Source organism: Euprymna scolopes, chromosome 18 (genome assembly GCF_053919585.1).
Source record: "Euprymna scolopes isolate OS-2025 chromosome 18, ASM5391958v1, whole genome shotgun sequence".
Classification (NCBI taxonomy): Eukaryota; Metazoa; Mollusca; class Cephalopoda; order Sepiida; family Sepiolidae; genus Euprymna; species Euprymna scolopes.
In genome coordinates, this window is record NC_136499.1 from 7,294,434 (window position 1) to 7,309,762 (window position 15,329).

Here is a 15,329-nt window from a genome sequence, read left to right on the forward strand (position 1 = left end):
ATTTATTTATTTCTCGAAACGGTAAAACTCCAATCAAGGTTGACATATTTAAACATGTGTCCTGAAGTACCGAATAATAATTAAAACAAAAATGGCGTATTACGCGTTACAATGAAGAGTGCTAATCGAGCAAGGGAGATAATTATAAAATAGTTTAGCTTAGCAATGGCGGGCTGTTGTGGATAGCGTATCCAAATATTTTATCGGGCGGATCATAGTCGTGACGTAAGCAATTCCGATTATAAACGGAGAATGACGAATAAAGTTACAACGTTTCGAATGTTTCCAAATTATACAAATATAGAAGGCGCTATTTTTAAGGATGCAGACGACTATAACAAAATAAAAATGTAACACTAGAAATATTGTTAAATTTTAATTTGTGGATACTTTTGTAAGCAATTAAAAAGATTGGTTTTAGTTTTGATGCGTGTACTTTTTTTTTTGATACTTAAGGTTAGGGTTAAATTAGGTTATGGGTAGGGTAGGGTTAACGGTTAGGTCTATCGTTTCGAAACATATATCCAGGAAAATGTCAGTACTTGCGTCATCAAGTGACTTATTTGTATACTGTATTTTTGGGGAAGGGGTATTTTGAATAATAAAAAAAACCTTTCCGTTTCTTTGCAGAAATGGGTATTAAAATTATCTATACTAAACAATAAAACACAAGAAACCAAAAATTGACACGAAGCAAAACTAACAAATATTTCTATTTGCTTAAGAATGTCTCGTATTACATTGTCGAAAATCCCAGAGGAAGACCTTCAATCTGTAGTGGAATGGAGAAAAAAAATGGATGGTCACATTCAATGCTGCCTAGACTATACATATTTCCTCTAATAATTACAAGAAACCTTCTCAACCACCGATAGCTAGTACTAATGATACATTATCTATAAGTACTTCGTTCAAACTCGTCGGTTTTACGTTCACAGGGAACATGAATTGGAACAGATACATTGAGGACATTGTCGCGGCTGTTGAGAGGAAGGTGGGATTTCTCTACCGTGCTGTTGAGAGGAAGGTGGGATTTCTCTACCGTGCTGTTGAGGGGAAGGTGGGATTTCTCTACCGTGCTGTTGCGAGGAAGGTGGGATTTATGCCTGAAAGTATCCTGTTCCTCCACAAGGCCATCATTGGCCCATGTATGGAGTATTGCTGTCACATTTGGTCTCGTGCATCTGTTACTAGTCTTTCACTCCTGGACAAGGTTCAAAAGAGAGTCGCCAACCTAATAGGTCCCGAACTGTCAGCTAGTCTTCAACCTCTTTCCCATCGATGAAATGTTGCATCGCTCTGCCTGTTCTACAAGTATTTTAATGGTAGGTTCTCCGACGAACTACAAGCCCTAGTACCCCCTCGACGTATATACCCCCGATAAACCCGACCAACAGCAAAATCCCATCTCTATACAGTAGAGATCCCTAGATGCCAGAATGCCTTCTATTCTAACAGTTTCTTCCTTGGAACTGCTGGACTTGGGAATTCTCTTATGGGTTCCTGTTTCTTTACATGCAGACGTTCAAGTGTAATGTAAACAAATATCTATTATTGCTCAACTCCCTACATAGCATCCCTGCAATTTATGTCCCATAAAGTAGCCCTCTACATCAAAGGGGCATTGTGTCTGGTTTGGGGTGAAAATGCAATAATATATATATATATATATATATATATATATATATATATATATATATATATATAGCGGGACCTGTGAAAATTCCACAGGAAACTCATTCATATGTAATATATTGATGTTGGCATTCTGTAGATGTCCAGTGTAAATGGAGACTCTCTGATATTATAGTAGCTTTTTTGTTAAAATTGCAAAACTATTTATTTTAGCTAGCACGAACGCCCGGCAAAACCCGGTCGTAAAGTACGCTTAAATATGATATTTTTATTCTTGCGGATTTGGTATATATTATTATAGAGTTATTGTTCTATCGATTTTTACATATTATAAAGTTGCGATTTAAAAAAAAAATTATATTATATATCCATATAACTTGAGTGCATTAGCTTGAATCGAAACCGAAATAAAAATTTATGAAAAAAATATATGTATGCATATATATATATATATATATATATATATATATATATATATATATATATAACCTTAGTTACTTCAGCTATAATCGAAACCGAAACCAAAATTTATGAAGAATTATTGATAACATTATTTATGTAAAAAAAATAGATGCTACTCAGGTGCATGCTATCATAAAAAACCTTGACACTTCAAAAGCATGTGGACCCGATATCATCCCAGCTGTGCTATTAAAAAAGTGCTCAGCCAGAGTAACTCCAGTTTCTCCAAACTCTACAACAAATGCCTTAATGAATCTTGCTTTCTGGGCTGTTGGAAAACTGCTTCTGTGGTACCAGTATTCAAGAATTCTGGCGAAAGAACTGACCCATCAAATTATTGCCCCATTAGCCTCCACCCACTTTTCGCCAAATATTTGAGACCATAATTAACCATGCTCTAGGCCATCACCTTACAGATGCTACGTTTCTGACTGACCAACAATATGGATTTAGACAAGCCCGTTCCACAGTAGATATTCTAACTGTAATCTCTGAACGTATATACAATTCATTGAACAAAGCGAGGGAGGGCAGAGCGGTAGCTCTAGATATATCTAAGACTTTTGACAGGGTATGGCATGAGGGTCTCCTCAGGAAAATCAGATCATACGGTATCACTGGTAGAATACTTAACATAATTAAATCCTTTTTTAGATAAGAGAAAAATCCAGGTTGTCCTCGACGGTCGTACATCTAAACAATATGATATAAATGCGGGAGTGCCTCAAGGGTCTATCCTTGGACCTCTATTGTTCCTAATATTCATAAATGACCTCCCTTATAAAAATGTTTCGGAGACGGGTATATTTGTCGATGACACCACCCTCTATAACAGGCATGAGGGGGAAAACAAATGAACACATAACTAAAGAAATAGCAAAAACACTAGAGGATGACCTCCAATCTGTAGTGGAATGGGGACAAAAATGGATGATCACATTCAATGCTGCCAAGACTAAACTGGTTTCCTTCAATAACTACAAGAAACCTTCTCTACCACCAAAAGCAATGGCCAGTGACTCTTTACCTGAGAGTACATCTTTCAAACTCCTTTGCCTAACGTTCACAGGAAACATCAGTTGGAACAATTACATTGAAAGCATTGCCATGGCCGCTGCGAAGAAGGTAGGCTCTATCTACCGTGCTAGAAAACTACTAACACCCGAAAGTATCCTGTACCTCTATAAGGCCACCATTCGCCCATGTATGGAGTATTGCTGTCACATTTGGACTGGTGCATCTGCTACTAGTCTCTCTCTCCTAGACAAGGTTCGAAAGAGAGTCGCCAATCTGATAGGCCCTGAACTGGCATCTAAGCTTCAGCCTCTGTCCTATCGACGAAATATTGCATCCTTCTGCCTGTTCTACAAGTATTTTAATGGTGAATGCTCAGGCGAACTGCAGACACTTGTGCCCCCACAACGTAAATACCCTCGACAAACCCAAAAGGCAGCTAAATCCCACCCCCACACAGTAGACGTCCCTAGATGTAAAAGATCTTTCTACTCCAGTACGTTCTTCCCCAGAACCGCTAGACTCTGGAATTCCATTCCAGGCCCCTGCTTCCCTAACTGTACTGATATGCAGAAGTTCAAGTGTAACGTGAACCAACATCTTGCTGCCCAAATCCCTACATAGTACCTCAGTAGTTGTTGCCCCTGATAGTAGCCCCCTACACCAAAGTGGCAATTTGCCTTTTTACGGGTGAAAATTTAAAAAAAAAAACAAAAAAAAACAGATTACTGGAATGCCATCAGTTATAATCGAAACTGGAAGCAAAACTTATGAAGAATTCTTGGTAAAATAATTTATTATAAGAAATGGAAGTACATAACAATTAAACGATCCGGATGTAACCTTGACACAGAAAATACCACACACGCTATCGTATTAATATATAGATTATAAATAGTAAGAACGCAGACCTAAAAACAAAAAATAGGTTTAAGGCTCCTGATGCTAGAATTGTCCGTGGCAGAATGGATAAAGTATTTGTAAAATACACTCGTGAGTTACATTCTTCTGGAGATTAAATGTTTAATCTTCAATGCAGGCAACACTCACAATACAACTGCGAATTACTTAAGACTCCTACCCAGTCATGGCTGACGGAAAAGAACATGTTAACACCGTGGATTAAATGAAAGGTTCCCTCCGAAATTCTATGCAGGTTCCTGAATTCGACAGAAAGATTCTCGAATTCGACAAGATGCACCTGAAGAAGGTCGAAGGTTACAGTGACCGAACGGCGTGAAAATGACACTCAGGATGTGAACAGTAGTCCGAAGAATCCAAATCATATAAGTCTGTTTCAGTTGAAATTAATGTACTACAAAATATCGTGAGGTCTTCATTCGCGCCAGACGTCAATAGAATGGGAAAGTTTTTTAAGTACGGCAGATGAAGGATACAGTTGTAGGATTTCCACGGATCCCGTCAGTAAATATGATTACAGAAGTCTGAGAAGTAAATAATTACATCTGAACTTTAGGAGTGAATAAAGTAAAATTGTGCAGAAACAGTTAAAGACGAAAACGCTATTTGCAGTTGTGAACTTAGCTTTAACAATAATGAAGTTTTCTTTTAATGCGTTCAAGTTGTAACAGAGTTGGAGTGCAGATTATATTAGCAGCGAGTATAGATAATCTGTCTCTCGTCATAGTAATCATCAATATATAATAATAACCATTCTAATTTTAGGTTATAATACTGTTCTTTAGTTTTCGTAAAGAGCTATATGCTATAAATCTTACCTCAACAAGTATCCCTATAGGCGGAGCAAAGAAGTCAATGAAAATACGTCTGCTTCGTGTAGGAGATAAAAACGAGGAGGAGATGACTAGTTACACTCTATTACATTATTTTCGGATATCAACGTCTGTCCACTACTTGTTTCTCAGTCACGTGGTTTATATTGGCTAACCTATACTTTGCGTAACCAAGTCATCTCACGTCAAACATTGCTAATAACTTGTAGGATTTCAAATTATCTAAAATATCCTTATAAAACAAACTCAACTAACATTTACTGTTATTGTTACTGATCCCATAACCTGCCAGATTCGTAGAAGCGTTGCACGATGGATGAACGGTGGACCATCTGGCTCTACTTGGTAGGTTGTGGGCAAAAGCCTAGGTAACATCGAAGATTTTCTCTGTCCAATCAAGACTATTGCCGTCTCACTTTTTCTTCTTTTGACCCGTCTTCTTTTCCCTTAGGCTTTTCCTTGAAGAATGTATTTGCAAGTCCTTCTAAGCGTGTTACGTGCCCATACGATCTGCATTTCCTGTTTTTCACCAAAGACAGTAGCTCTTCATATTGACAAACTTGTTGATTGACATTTCGGTGAATTTCACTGTTGTATAAGATGTAAAGAAGTTTCTTGTCAAAGAACTTACTCCCCAGGAATTAGTCCCTCATTTAGGAGGTAATATATGATATGCTCGTTCGTTATGAAACTATCCTTCCAGGCTAACAAGAATATGCTCCTTTCAGGCGATAATTTCTGACTTAACTCTTTTTTACCTGAATTTGTTATTTATTGTTAATTTTATGGCCCGAATAATGATGTCGATGATTAAAAAAATATTTATTGTTAATTTTATGACCTGGATAATGATGTAGATGATTTAAAATATTTATTGTTAATTTTATGACCTGAATAATGATGCCAATGGTTACAAAAATATTTATTGTTAATTTTATGACCTGAATAATGATGCCAATGGTTACAAAAATATTTATTGTTAATTTTATGACCTGAATAATGATGTCGATGATTAAAAAATACTTATTGTTAATTTTATGACCTAGATTATGATGTCGATGATTAAGAAAATATTTATTGTTAATTTTGTGACATGACTAATGATGTCGATGATTAAAAAATATTTGTTGTTAATTTTGTGACCCGGATTATTATGTAGATGATTAAAAAATATTTATTGTTAATTTAAAAAACCTGTTATTATGTCGATGATTAAAAAATATTTATTGTTAATTTTATGACCTATATTATAATGTCGATGATAAAAAATATTTATTGTAAATTTTATGACGTGAATAATGATGTGGATTATTTAAAAAATATTTATTGTTAATTTTATGACCTGGATTATGATGTCGATTATGAAAAAAAATACTTATTGTTAACTTTATGACGTGAATAATGATGTCGATGATTAAAAAATAGTTATTGTTAATTTTCTGACCCAAATTATGATGTCGATGATTAAAAAAATATTTATTAATTTTATGACGTGATTATGTCGATGATTAAAAAAATATTTATTGTGTATTTTATTACCTGGATTATGATGTAGTATTGAAAAATATTTATTGTTTATTTTATGACGTGAATAATGATGTCGATAAATTATTATTGTTAATTTTATGACATGAATTATGATGTCGATGATTAAAAAATATTTATTGTTAGTTTCATGACCTGGTTTATGATGCAGATGGTTACAAAACAATTTATTGTTAATTTTAGGACCTGTCGATGATTAAAAAATATTTATTGTTATTTGATTACCTGGATTATTATATAAATGATTAAAAAATATTTGTTTTAGATTTTATGACCTGAATAATGATGTAGATGATTCACAAATATTTATTGTTAATTTTATGACCTGAATTATGATGTAGATGATTAAAAATATTTATTGTTAATTTTATGACCTCAATAATCATGAAGATGATAAAAAATATTTATTGTTAATTTTATGACCTGAATTATGATGTAGAGGATTAAAAATATTTATTGTTAATTTTATGACCTCAATAATCATGAAGATGATTAAAAAATATTTATTGGTAATTTTATGACCTGAATTATGGTACAGATGATTAAAAATATTTATTGTTAATTTTATGACCTCAAAAATCATGCAGATGATTAAAAAATATTTATTGTAAATTTTATGACCTGAATTATGATACAGATGATTAAAAATATTTATTGTTAATTTTATGATCTCAATAATCATGAAGATGATTAAAATATATTTATTGGTAATTTTATGACCTGAATTATGGTACAGATGATTAAAAATATTTATTGGTAATTTTATGACCTGAATTATGATACAGATGATTAAAAATATTTATTGTTAATTTTATGACCTCAATAATCATGAAGATGATTAAAAAATATTTATTGTAAATTTTATGACCTGAATTATGGTACAGATGATTAAAAATATTTATTGTTAATTTTATGACCTCAAAAATCATGCAGATGATTAAAAAATATTTATTGTAAATTTTATGACCTGAATTATGATACAGATGATTAAAAATATTTATTGTTAATTTTATGATCTCAATAATCATGAAGATGATTAAAAAATATTTATTGGTAATTTTATGACCTGAATTATGGTACAGATGATTAAAAATATTTATTGTTAATTTTATGACCTCAATAATCATGAAGATGAGTAAAAGATATTTATTGTTAATTTTATGACCTGAATTATGATGCAGATGATTAAACATATTCATCGTTAATTTTATGACCTGAATTATGATGATGATTTTAAAATATTTATTGTTAATATAAGTGCGTTTAAAAGGTATTGTTACTATCATTATCTTCAAACTACATAAAAATATGAAGTTCAATAGTTAAACAAACACTAAGAATTTTTGCATTTCATAAACTTACCTCGCTTATTATCCATAGTGCTTGAAAATTGTGTCTATGACAACAAAAGACATATCCCAGTCTCTGAGACAGATGGCTGCAGACTGAATGCAAGTAATGGCAGGTGCAATCTGGAGCTATTTGCCATCTACACAGATACAAGGCGCGCTTGAATCAATTTCCACGTTTTTATGCAGTTATATTCATTTATTTACGACTGCATAAATTAGTTCAACGAAGTCATAAAGGGTTCCAAGCAAAATTAATAAATTCTCAAAAACATTCTTTTACTTACGTTCACCCATATCAAGGAGGTAAGGAGCTACTATTTGAGACCATGCTTGGAAAGATTATCAAGGTGTTGGTTTACGTTACATTTAAACTTCTTCATATCAGTACAATCAGGGAAGCAGGTAGCAGGAAGGGCATTCCTATTTCAAGGAAGACACTATTAGAATAGAAAGCTTTCCGACATTTTGAGACCTCAACAGTGAAGGGGTGTGTTTCTCGTTTCATCACTTTTTTTGCTTGTGAAATGTCGCTCAGAATTTTATTTCATTCGAAATCATTTCGTTTAGAAAAGTTAGTGGGGTTAGGGTTAGGGTTAGAGTTAGGGTTGCACCTCATGTGAGTGGAAGAAGACATTTCAACAACAACAGGAAGGTGACGACGGCTAAGTGGTTAACGACATTCACTGACAACTTGGGTGTGCCAAGTTCGAATCGAGTTCATTCCACAGAAATAATTTCACTCAGAGATGTTGGCAACCTTCAACGTGGTCCCTCCAGTAAGTACGCGATACCCTTTTAAAAATAATATTTAAAAGAAAGATATCGGGGAAACGAATGGCAGAAAAAGCATCATAAATGATTCTGAACAACAGGAAGGTTACGGTGCCGAAGTGATTAATGGTATTGACTGACAACCTGGGTGTGCCAAGTTCGAATCGAGTTCGTACCACAGAAAAACACTTTAACTTTGGGATGTCGGCAAGATTCGTGTGGTCAATCCCGTAATTAGCCGATGGTTTTCTCGAAAAAATTCTAACTAGAAAGACATCAGAGAAATGAATGCCAAAAATAATCATTTGATCCATACGAAATGAACGAAACTGGCCTTTTGGCTTGGAACAAAGTGTAGTATCTGTTCTGATACTACACTTCACTTTTTATGTCTTCGATCAGTTGAATCGAAATCCTTCTAGACTAAGACATTCTTTTTTTATTTTGTATCTATCCAGAGTGGCCTTTTTGGGGAGCTGGATTTTCTCCACATTAAAACCCGATCTTGTGTCTAATTCTGCCCTCGTGAGGAGGAAAATAAATAAGAACAACAACAGCAACAACAACAACAACAAAAAGAATACAATTTGTAGAGAATAAAAGAAAATGGTCGAAAGGACGCTAGAATGATATTGTATAAAATAATATTTTATTTACAGCATAGGAGTGGTATTTTGAAACACAAACATTTTTTTTGTATTAATTTCGCTTACAATGTGTACACAACCAATGTCAACACTTCACGTCAGTTCGTTCCTCCTGTTGGTCTTGTTTTCTCTTTTATATTCTTATTAGTTCCAAGGAACCAATTTCTTTCCAGAAATGGATTCAGATTGACTGGAAGAAAACATTTTCTTTTTCTTTTTTATATATAAAAAAGCACAAAAGCCAAAAAAAACAACAAAAACAAAAAAAAATCTGCCCCTTTTTTTTTTTGACTGAAAATTTTAGATACGTCCACGAATCTATACAAGAAGCTTTGTCCGTCGGTCCTGTTTATCGATCGATCTGTCACACTTCAATTTAGTCTATCAGACATAAATTTGAAAATAACATTTTCGTCGCTAATCGCACAGATCCAATGGACGCACCTTAATTGGTTCTTGTTTCTGTCTTAAATTCTATATATGGAACACTTTCGATTCCGTTTATCAGAAAGAACTAGTGTAAAAAATTCCTGCGTTGTAGTTAATTAACAGATGGGTGAGTGGGGATAGTGATTTTGTTGTAAGTAATGGAGAAAGCAGGACAGTGGGGAGGGGTTGCTTAACAAAGACCTACACACCGGGAGTAACTGAAGCCTTACATTTTACCAACAAGGCGGGGGGACAGGGTTGTGGATTACAGTGATGTGCTGGGTAGGGATGCTGAGAGGATGGAGCTAGGGTTGGAAGAAGTTTTGTTTAAATAAACAATGGGATATACATTATGAATTACTAAAGGCAAATATAAATAAAGGTTGTGTGTGAGAGAGTGAGGGGGAGGGGATAAAGGAAATAAAAGATAAAGAAACGAAAAGTCATATTGTAAAATCATATATTTTTACTTACACTGATAAGACCAACGTTTGAAGAATCATAAAGGATGAAACAGTGACACCGTGTATCTAAGCAATAATATTCTTATAAATATCTAAGCTCTACAATTTTAGTATTGAGCATCATCGGATCAGATATCTACAAAATTTATTACTAGTGCTTTCAAATTGGCAGATGAAGTAAATAACGATGTAGATTACACACCTGGCTTTCTCAAGTTCGAACCCAGTCCGTTCCATTACGTATGAATATGCATTTCTTCTATATTGAGGTACTACAACTAAACACGTATTATGCAAAAATGGCCATGCCATTGTGTTTCATAACGGTAATTTATTTTTCATCAGTGCGATGACTATGAAAAGCTAAGCTAAGTGGCCGACTATAGTCGAAAGCGACCCGAAGGCTCCCTTTTCATTAGTTGTTACACTAAGATGTAGAAAGGAGGCTACTCCATTTCTAGAATTACTCCACTTCCTCTAGATCCTCTCCTTATAATGCCGAGTGTTTAAATACCATTATTTTACATTTTTGGTATGACTCGATTAAGGATTGAACTCCGATCTCCTACCCCATTAGCAAACACAGTTACCATCATGGAAAACGAGTCAGAGATGAACATGAAATGGATCCAAAGTAAAAGAAAATCGTAATAAGCTTATTTATATGAACGAGCGGGACATGTGGAAATTCCACAGCGGCATCTTTCATATGTAATATATTGTTGCTGGGCATTCTGTGGACGTTCAATATGAATGGCGACCCGCGATATTATTGTAGCCCATTTGTTAAAACTGTAAAGGTATTCATCTAAGTAATCTGGTTAATGTAGTGTCAGAATATATCTGGTTATTACCATTTATGTCCAATATCCTTATAGGAGTTTGTGACATATTTCCATTATATGGACGCCCGGCGCGAACGGAAACTGATTCCATTATACCATCTTTAAACAGGACAAATTGCATCCTAACCAGAAAATCTTAGTTTCACGTACGATCCAAAAGCGACATCATTTTTATTTCACTTTATTTTATTTTTTATATTGCGTCTTCGGTGACCGGGAGTTCTTATTTAGTAAACTGTTGGTTTGTTTGATGGCATATCAACCATTTATAGACATCTAGTGCCAGAACACAATGCATATGGTAAATAATCGATTAATATAATTCCACAAGATTCAATAAATTCTCAGTCAAGTTTGGGCAGAATAAAAACATTTTTTCTTTCAAAATTAATAAAATAGATAAAAATTAAAAACAACAAAAAAATCCCCAATTATAGCCATTTTGGGGAGCCAAAGGAGGAAAATGATCTCTTAGATATCAGATTTTTTTTCATTTCATAAAGAAAATTTTATCTGATTTTTGTGTTTTATTTAGTAAATTTGTTACTGTTACTTCGGGGGCAAAAAATAAGCCAATGTTGAATAAAAGTAAAAGGGGAAATTGGGTTGGAATTTTTTTTTCTTAGTTATCTTTTTTTTTTACTTTTTTTCTTTTAGTTGTAATTAATATGTTCTTTTTTTCGTAAATATTTTTGTGGCAGGATCATTTTTTTTTCTTTTTTTTTTGTTTAATTTTCTTTTTTTTTTTTTGGTACACTCGATTTTTTTAAGCATTTTATTGTTTTAAACACATCTTAATATTTTTCTAAGCAAAAACAAAACAATCATGAAACGAAAAAAATGAAAACGAAAGAAAAAGCTGATGGTGAGGGGGGTGGTTGCGGGGCAAAGTAATTTGAAATCAAACGTTTTTTAACATATTGTTTTATATTATTGAACAAAGTTTTCATTTGTAATTGTGTGATTTTTTTTTTTTACATTTTATACAATTTCATTTAAATTTATTTTACATTAAAAAAACTCTAAACGTATTTTCATTTAAGTTTGCTTTAGTGTTTGAAATGCAATTTTATTTTAACGTCTTTTTTGTTTATATTCTCCTTTTGTTTTTATCTATCACAGTTTTTTTTTCAACCCACAAAGTTTGCTCACACAAGGAAGTGGGGGTAGTTTTAGGAAAAGGGTAGGGTTTGGGGTAGGAGAGCGAAATATGAAGATGTTTAGTTTTTGTTTAGGATTTTTTTGTTGGAGTTCTTGAGAAAAAAATAAGAGGTCCAACATTTGTGTATTTTTATTTTCTTTTGGAGGGGTGGGGCATTAGAAAGTTTTGTTATTTTTTCCCATTCTTTTTGTTGTAATCATTTTTTGTACCTCTTTTAAAAAATGTTATAATCATCATCATTATCATTTTCCCATTATTGTACCATCATCATCATCATCATCATCATTTGAATTAGAAAAAAAAAAAACGATTTTTTTTCTTAATAAAAATATTTAAAAAAAACAACAACACCAGCAACAATTGTGGTCGAATCCATAGTTGCTACTGTGAGGACTCTTCATTTTTGCTTGACATTATAGACATTGTCTCCTTTTGGTTTGTAAGATAAATCCTCTTTCTCTGACGCATTTTGTATTCCAGAAGCTTCCAACCAGTAATCCTGGATATCTAAATGTTTGATCCTTCTTGGAGTCCAAACAATCACATTATTTCATGTAACTCCATATATACCAAGTTATCATTTCTATCAAACGGATATACATATTATATATATATATATACACATATATATACATATCATATGTATATATTTCAACAATATATATATATTATATTTCAACATAATATATTTAACCATGATATATTTAAACATTATGCATATATTTTCCCAATATTTATTCCGAAAGTGCTCAATAAAAACAGAGCTTTATAATAAACATAGAGCTTCAATATTCTATGATTATACATATATATATATAATGTGAATATATACATATATATTTTAGTTAATAAAGCGCTTTGAAAGTAGATATATTGTATTTAACAAAGAGTTCGTATATATATATATATATATATATATATATATATATATATATATATATATATTAAAAATTCAAGAAAACTCACTCATTTTTTTTTTTTGCTTATTTTAATGTTAAACAAAACGTCGTTTCTTTTATGATCCAAAATTAAATAAACATGATTTCTTTTCATCACCAAAAATGCTTTTTTTTATGTTTTCTCTTGATTATTTTTTCGGTGCTTCACATAAAGAATGTAACAGTTTAAGACATTAACATCAGAAATTGATGAAGAATTATTCACGTCGGATGAAATCAACAAAATCCAGTTGTGGTCTCTCAACTTTAACCAACCAGTTTCATAAGTACATAAGATTTCTTTTTTTGCATCCGACAGCAGCAACAACTATAACGATGCAAACCCAATGACACAGAAGAATTTAATTCGTATTCTTGTTTGAGTCGTCGAGTATTGCTTTATTTATATCGACCATATTGTGTAAATTTGAAATTAATCAACATGAGATTGATTATTATACGAATTTAGCAGCAGCAGAAAGTTATTTCTTTTCGTCCCGAGTTAAAAAAGATCCAAAAATTTTCTTAGACTATTTTAAATATAATAACGAAATATATGTGTCTTTCTCCTCCATTTTTTTTGTTGCTTTATTTTTCAGAGGTTAGTCTTGTTTGCCGATTTGAAAATTATTTTATTAAAGGTGTTCCGTTTTTCTGACAATACTTCCGTCATGACAATTATTTTGGCCAATTTTTCAATCCTTTTTTTTTTTGTCTCAGTAACATTGAGGGAACAGACGATTTATTTTTCTGGTGAGATTTTTAACGTTTTTCTTTTTGTTTGAATCATTTTTTTCTTTTTGTAAAACATTGGCTGTTAAAGTGATCCACATTTTAACAGCTTGATCGTTTTACATATCGATTATTTCCGATTATTTTTTGCGGATGAACAATGCATATTGACAAAAATTCATCGTTTACAATTGAACACACTTTCTTATTTTATCCGCGGGGTAAATAGAGGTTCATACCTTCTCAGTAGCAGTAGTGATATATCACTTAATAGATTACGATCGAATTTGAACGCAGTATCTATGACTACATAGTCTGCGCCTGTATCCATTGAACCAATAATATCCCCATGCATATTTTCTAATTAATTTTTTGGAATTACTTTATCGAATCAAAATCATTCCTTTTTGTTATTTGTTTCTTCTTTTTTCCCCCAGGGTAAATTATTGTTTCCGAAAACAAATTTTGAATAAATTTCTAACAAGCATCATATTTTAAAATCAGTTCCAGGCTATTTTTTTTTCTATTTTCATCTTCCAGAAGAAAGACAAGAGTGATACATAAATCATAAAAACAGTCCAGGAACTTTCAGAAAGTTTGCATCTGTTATCCGTATTCAGCAACATCTTTAATTCAGAAAGTTTTTCATCTGTTTCAATTATTCGCGTTCAACAACAACTTTAATTCAGACGTTTAACATCTGTTTCAATTATCTGTGTCCAATAACATCTTTAATAATAATAATAATAATAATAATAATAATAATAATAATAATAATAATAACAATGATGAATATAATTATATCTTCCATCTCGTTTAATGACGAGTTGTGTGTTTTCAAGTTGAATAGATTTATTTTAAAACAACGAAGACAGTTCCTTGCCGAGAATATAGGCCCCTTTTAAGAGAGACCATAGGGGGTCAATTATTTACTACCCAGTTTAAATCAGATTGTTTTGTGTTTCAAATGGCCATCGATGGAGAGCTGATTCTTTCAGTAAACATCATCATCATCATCATCATCATCATCAATGACAGCAGCAGTTCAATATTCCTCAATTCATCAGAACAAAGTGCGGGCGGCGAATAAGGGGGACGATAATTCTCGCCCACTTTCCTTCTCTCCGCCTTTTGTTCTTGTCTCCTCAATCGATTTTTTTAATAATTCATTTTCTTCCCTTTCAATTCATTTATATTATATTTTATTTGCATTCTTACGTTTTTGTTTTTTGTTTGTGAAAAACTTTAAAACAGTTTTTGTAATTGGTTTTGTTTTCCCCAGAATTTCTGTCGAACTTTAAAGCGTCAATCCAATAGATCTGAATAAAATACGACCATCTGGTCGCACCTGGTGCGGGTGGAGTGCTGTCCAGGCATCATATGATGCCCGGAATGCCAGACTCATAGGTCATACGTGTGGTCATTGGGTCATAGGAGCCAGCGAGGAAATAAATATCTTCACAGTCTTCGAGTTTATTCCGGTCCTCGAATTTGCGGCAACGGAAATCAGCGATAGAAAGTACTTCGCACTTGTGAGAGATCGTCTGGACGTCATTCTCATCGACATGTGTTGATTGAA

The 15,329-nt window shown here is 32.7% G+C and overlaps 1 protein-coding gene across 6 annotated transcripts in view; it reads right to left on the bottom strand.

Annotated features, from left to right (window-relative positions):
- Positions 1-14,950: 14,950 nt before the first annotated feature.
- The window catches only part of LOC145297491 (uncharacterized), a 241,128-nt gene continuing 240,749 nt past the window's right edge, over positions 14,951-15,329 (bottom strand). For all 6 annotated transcript variants that reach the window (XM_080143383.1, XM_080143382.1, XM_080143387.1 and 3 more), the window contains one exon: positions 14,951-15,329. This exon is cut by the window's right edge and continues 10 nt beyond it. In XM_080143383.1, coding sequence (XP_079999509.1) covers positions 15,127-15,329 — 203 coding nt within the window. In that variant the 3' untranslated portion in view covers positions 14,951-15,126.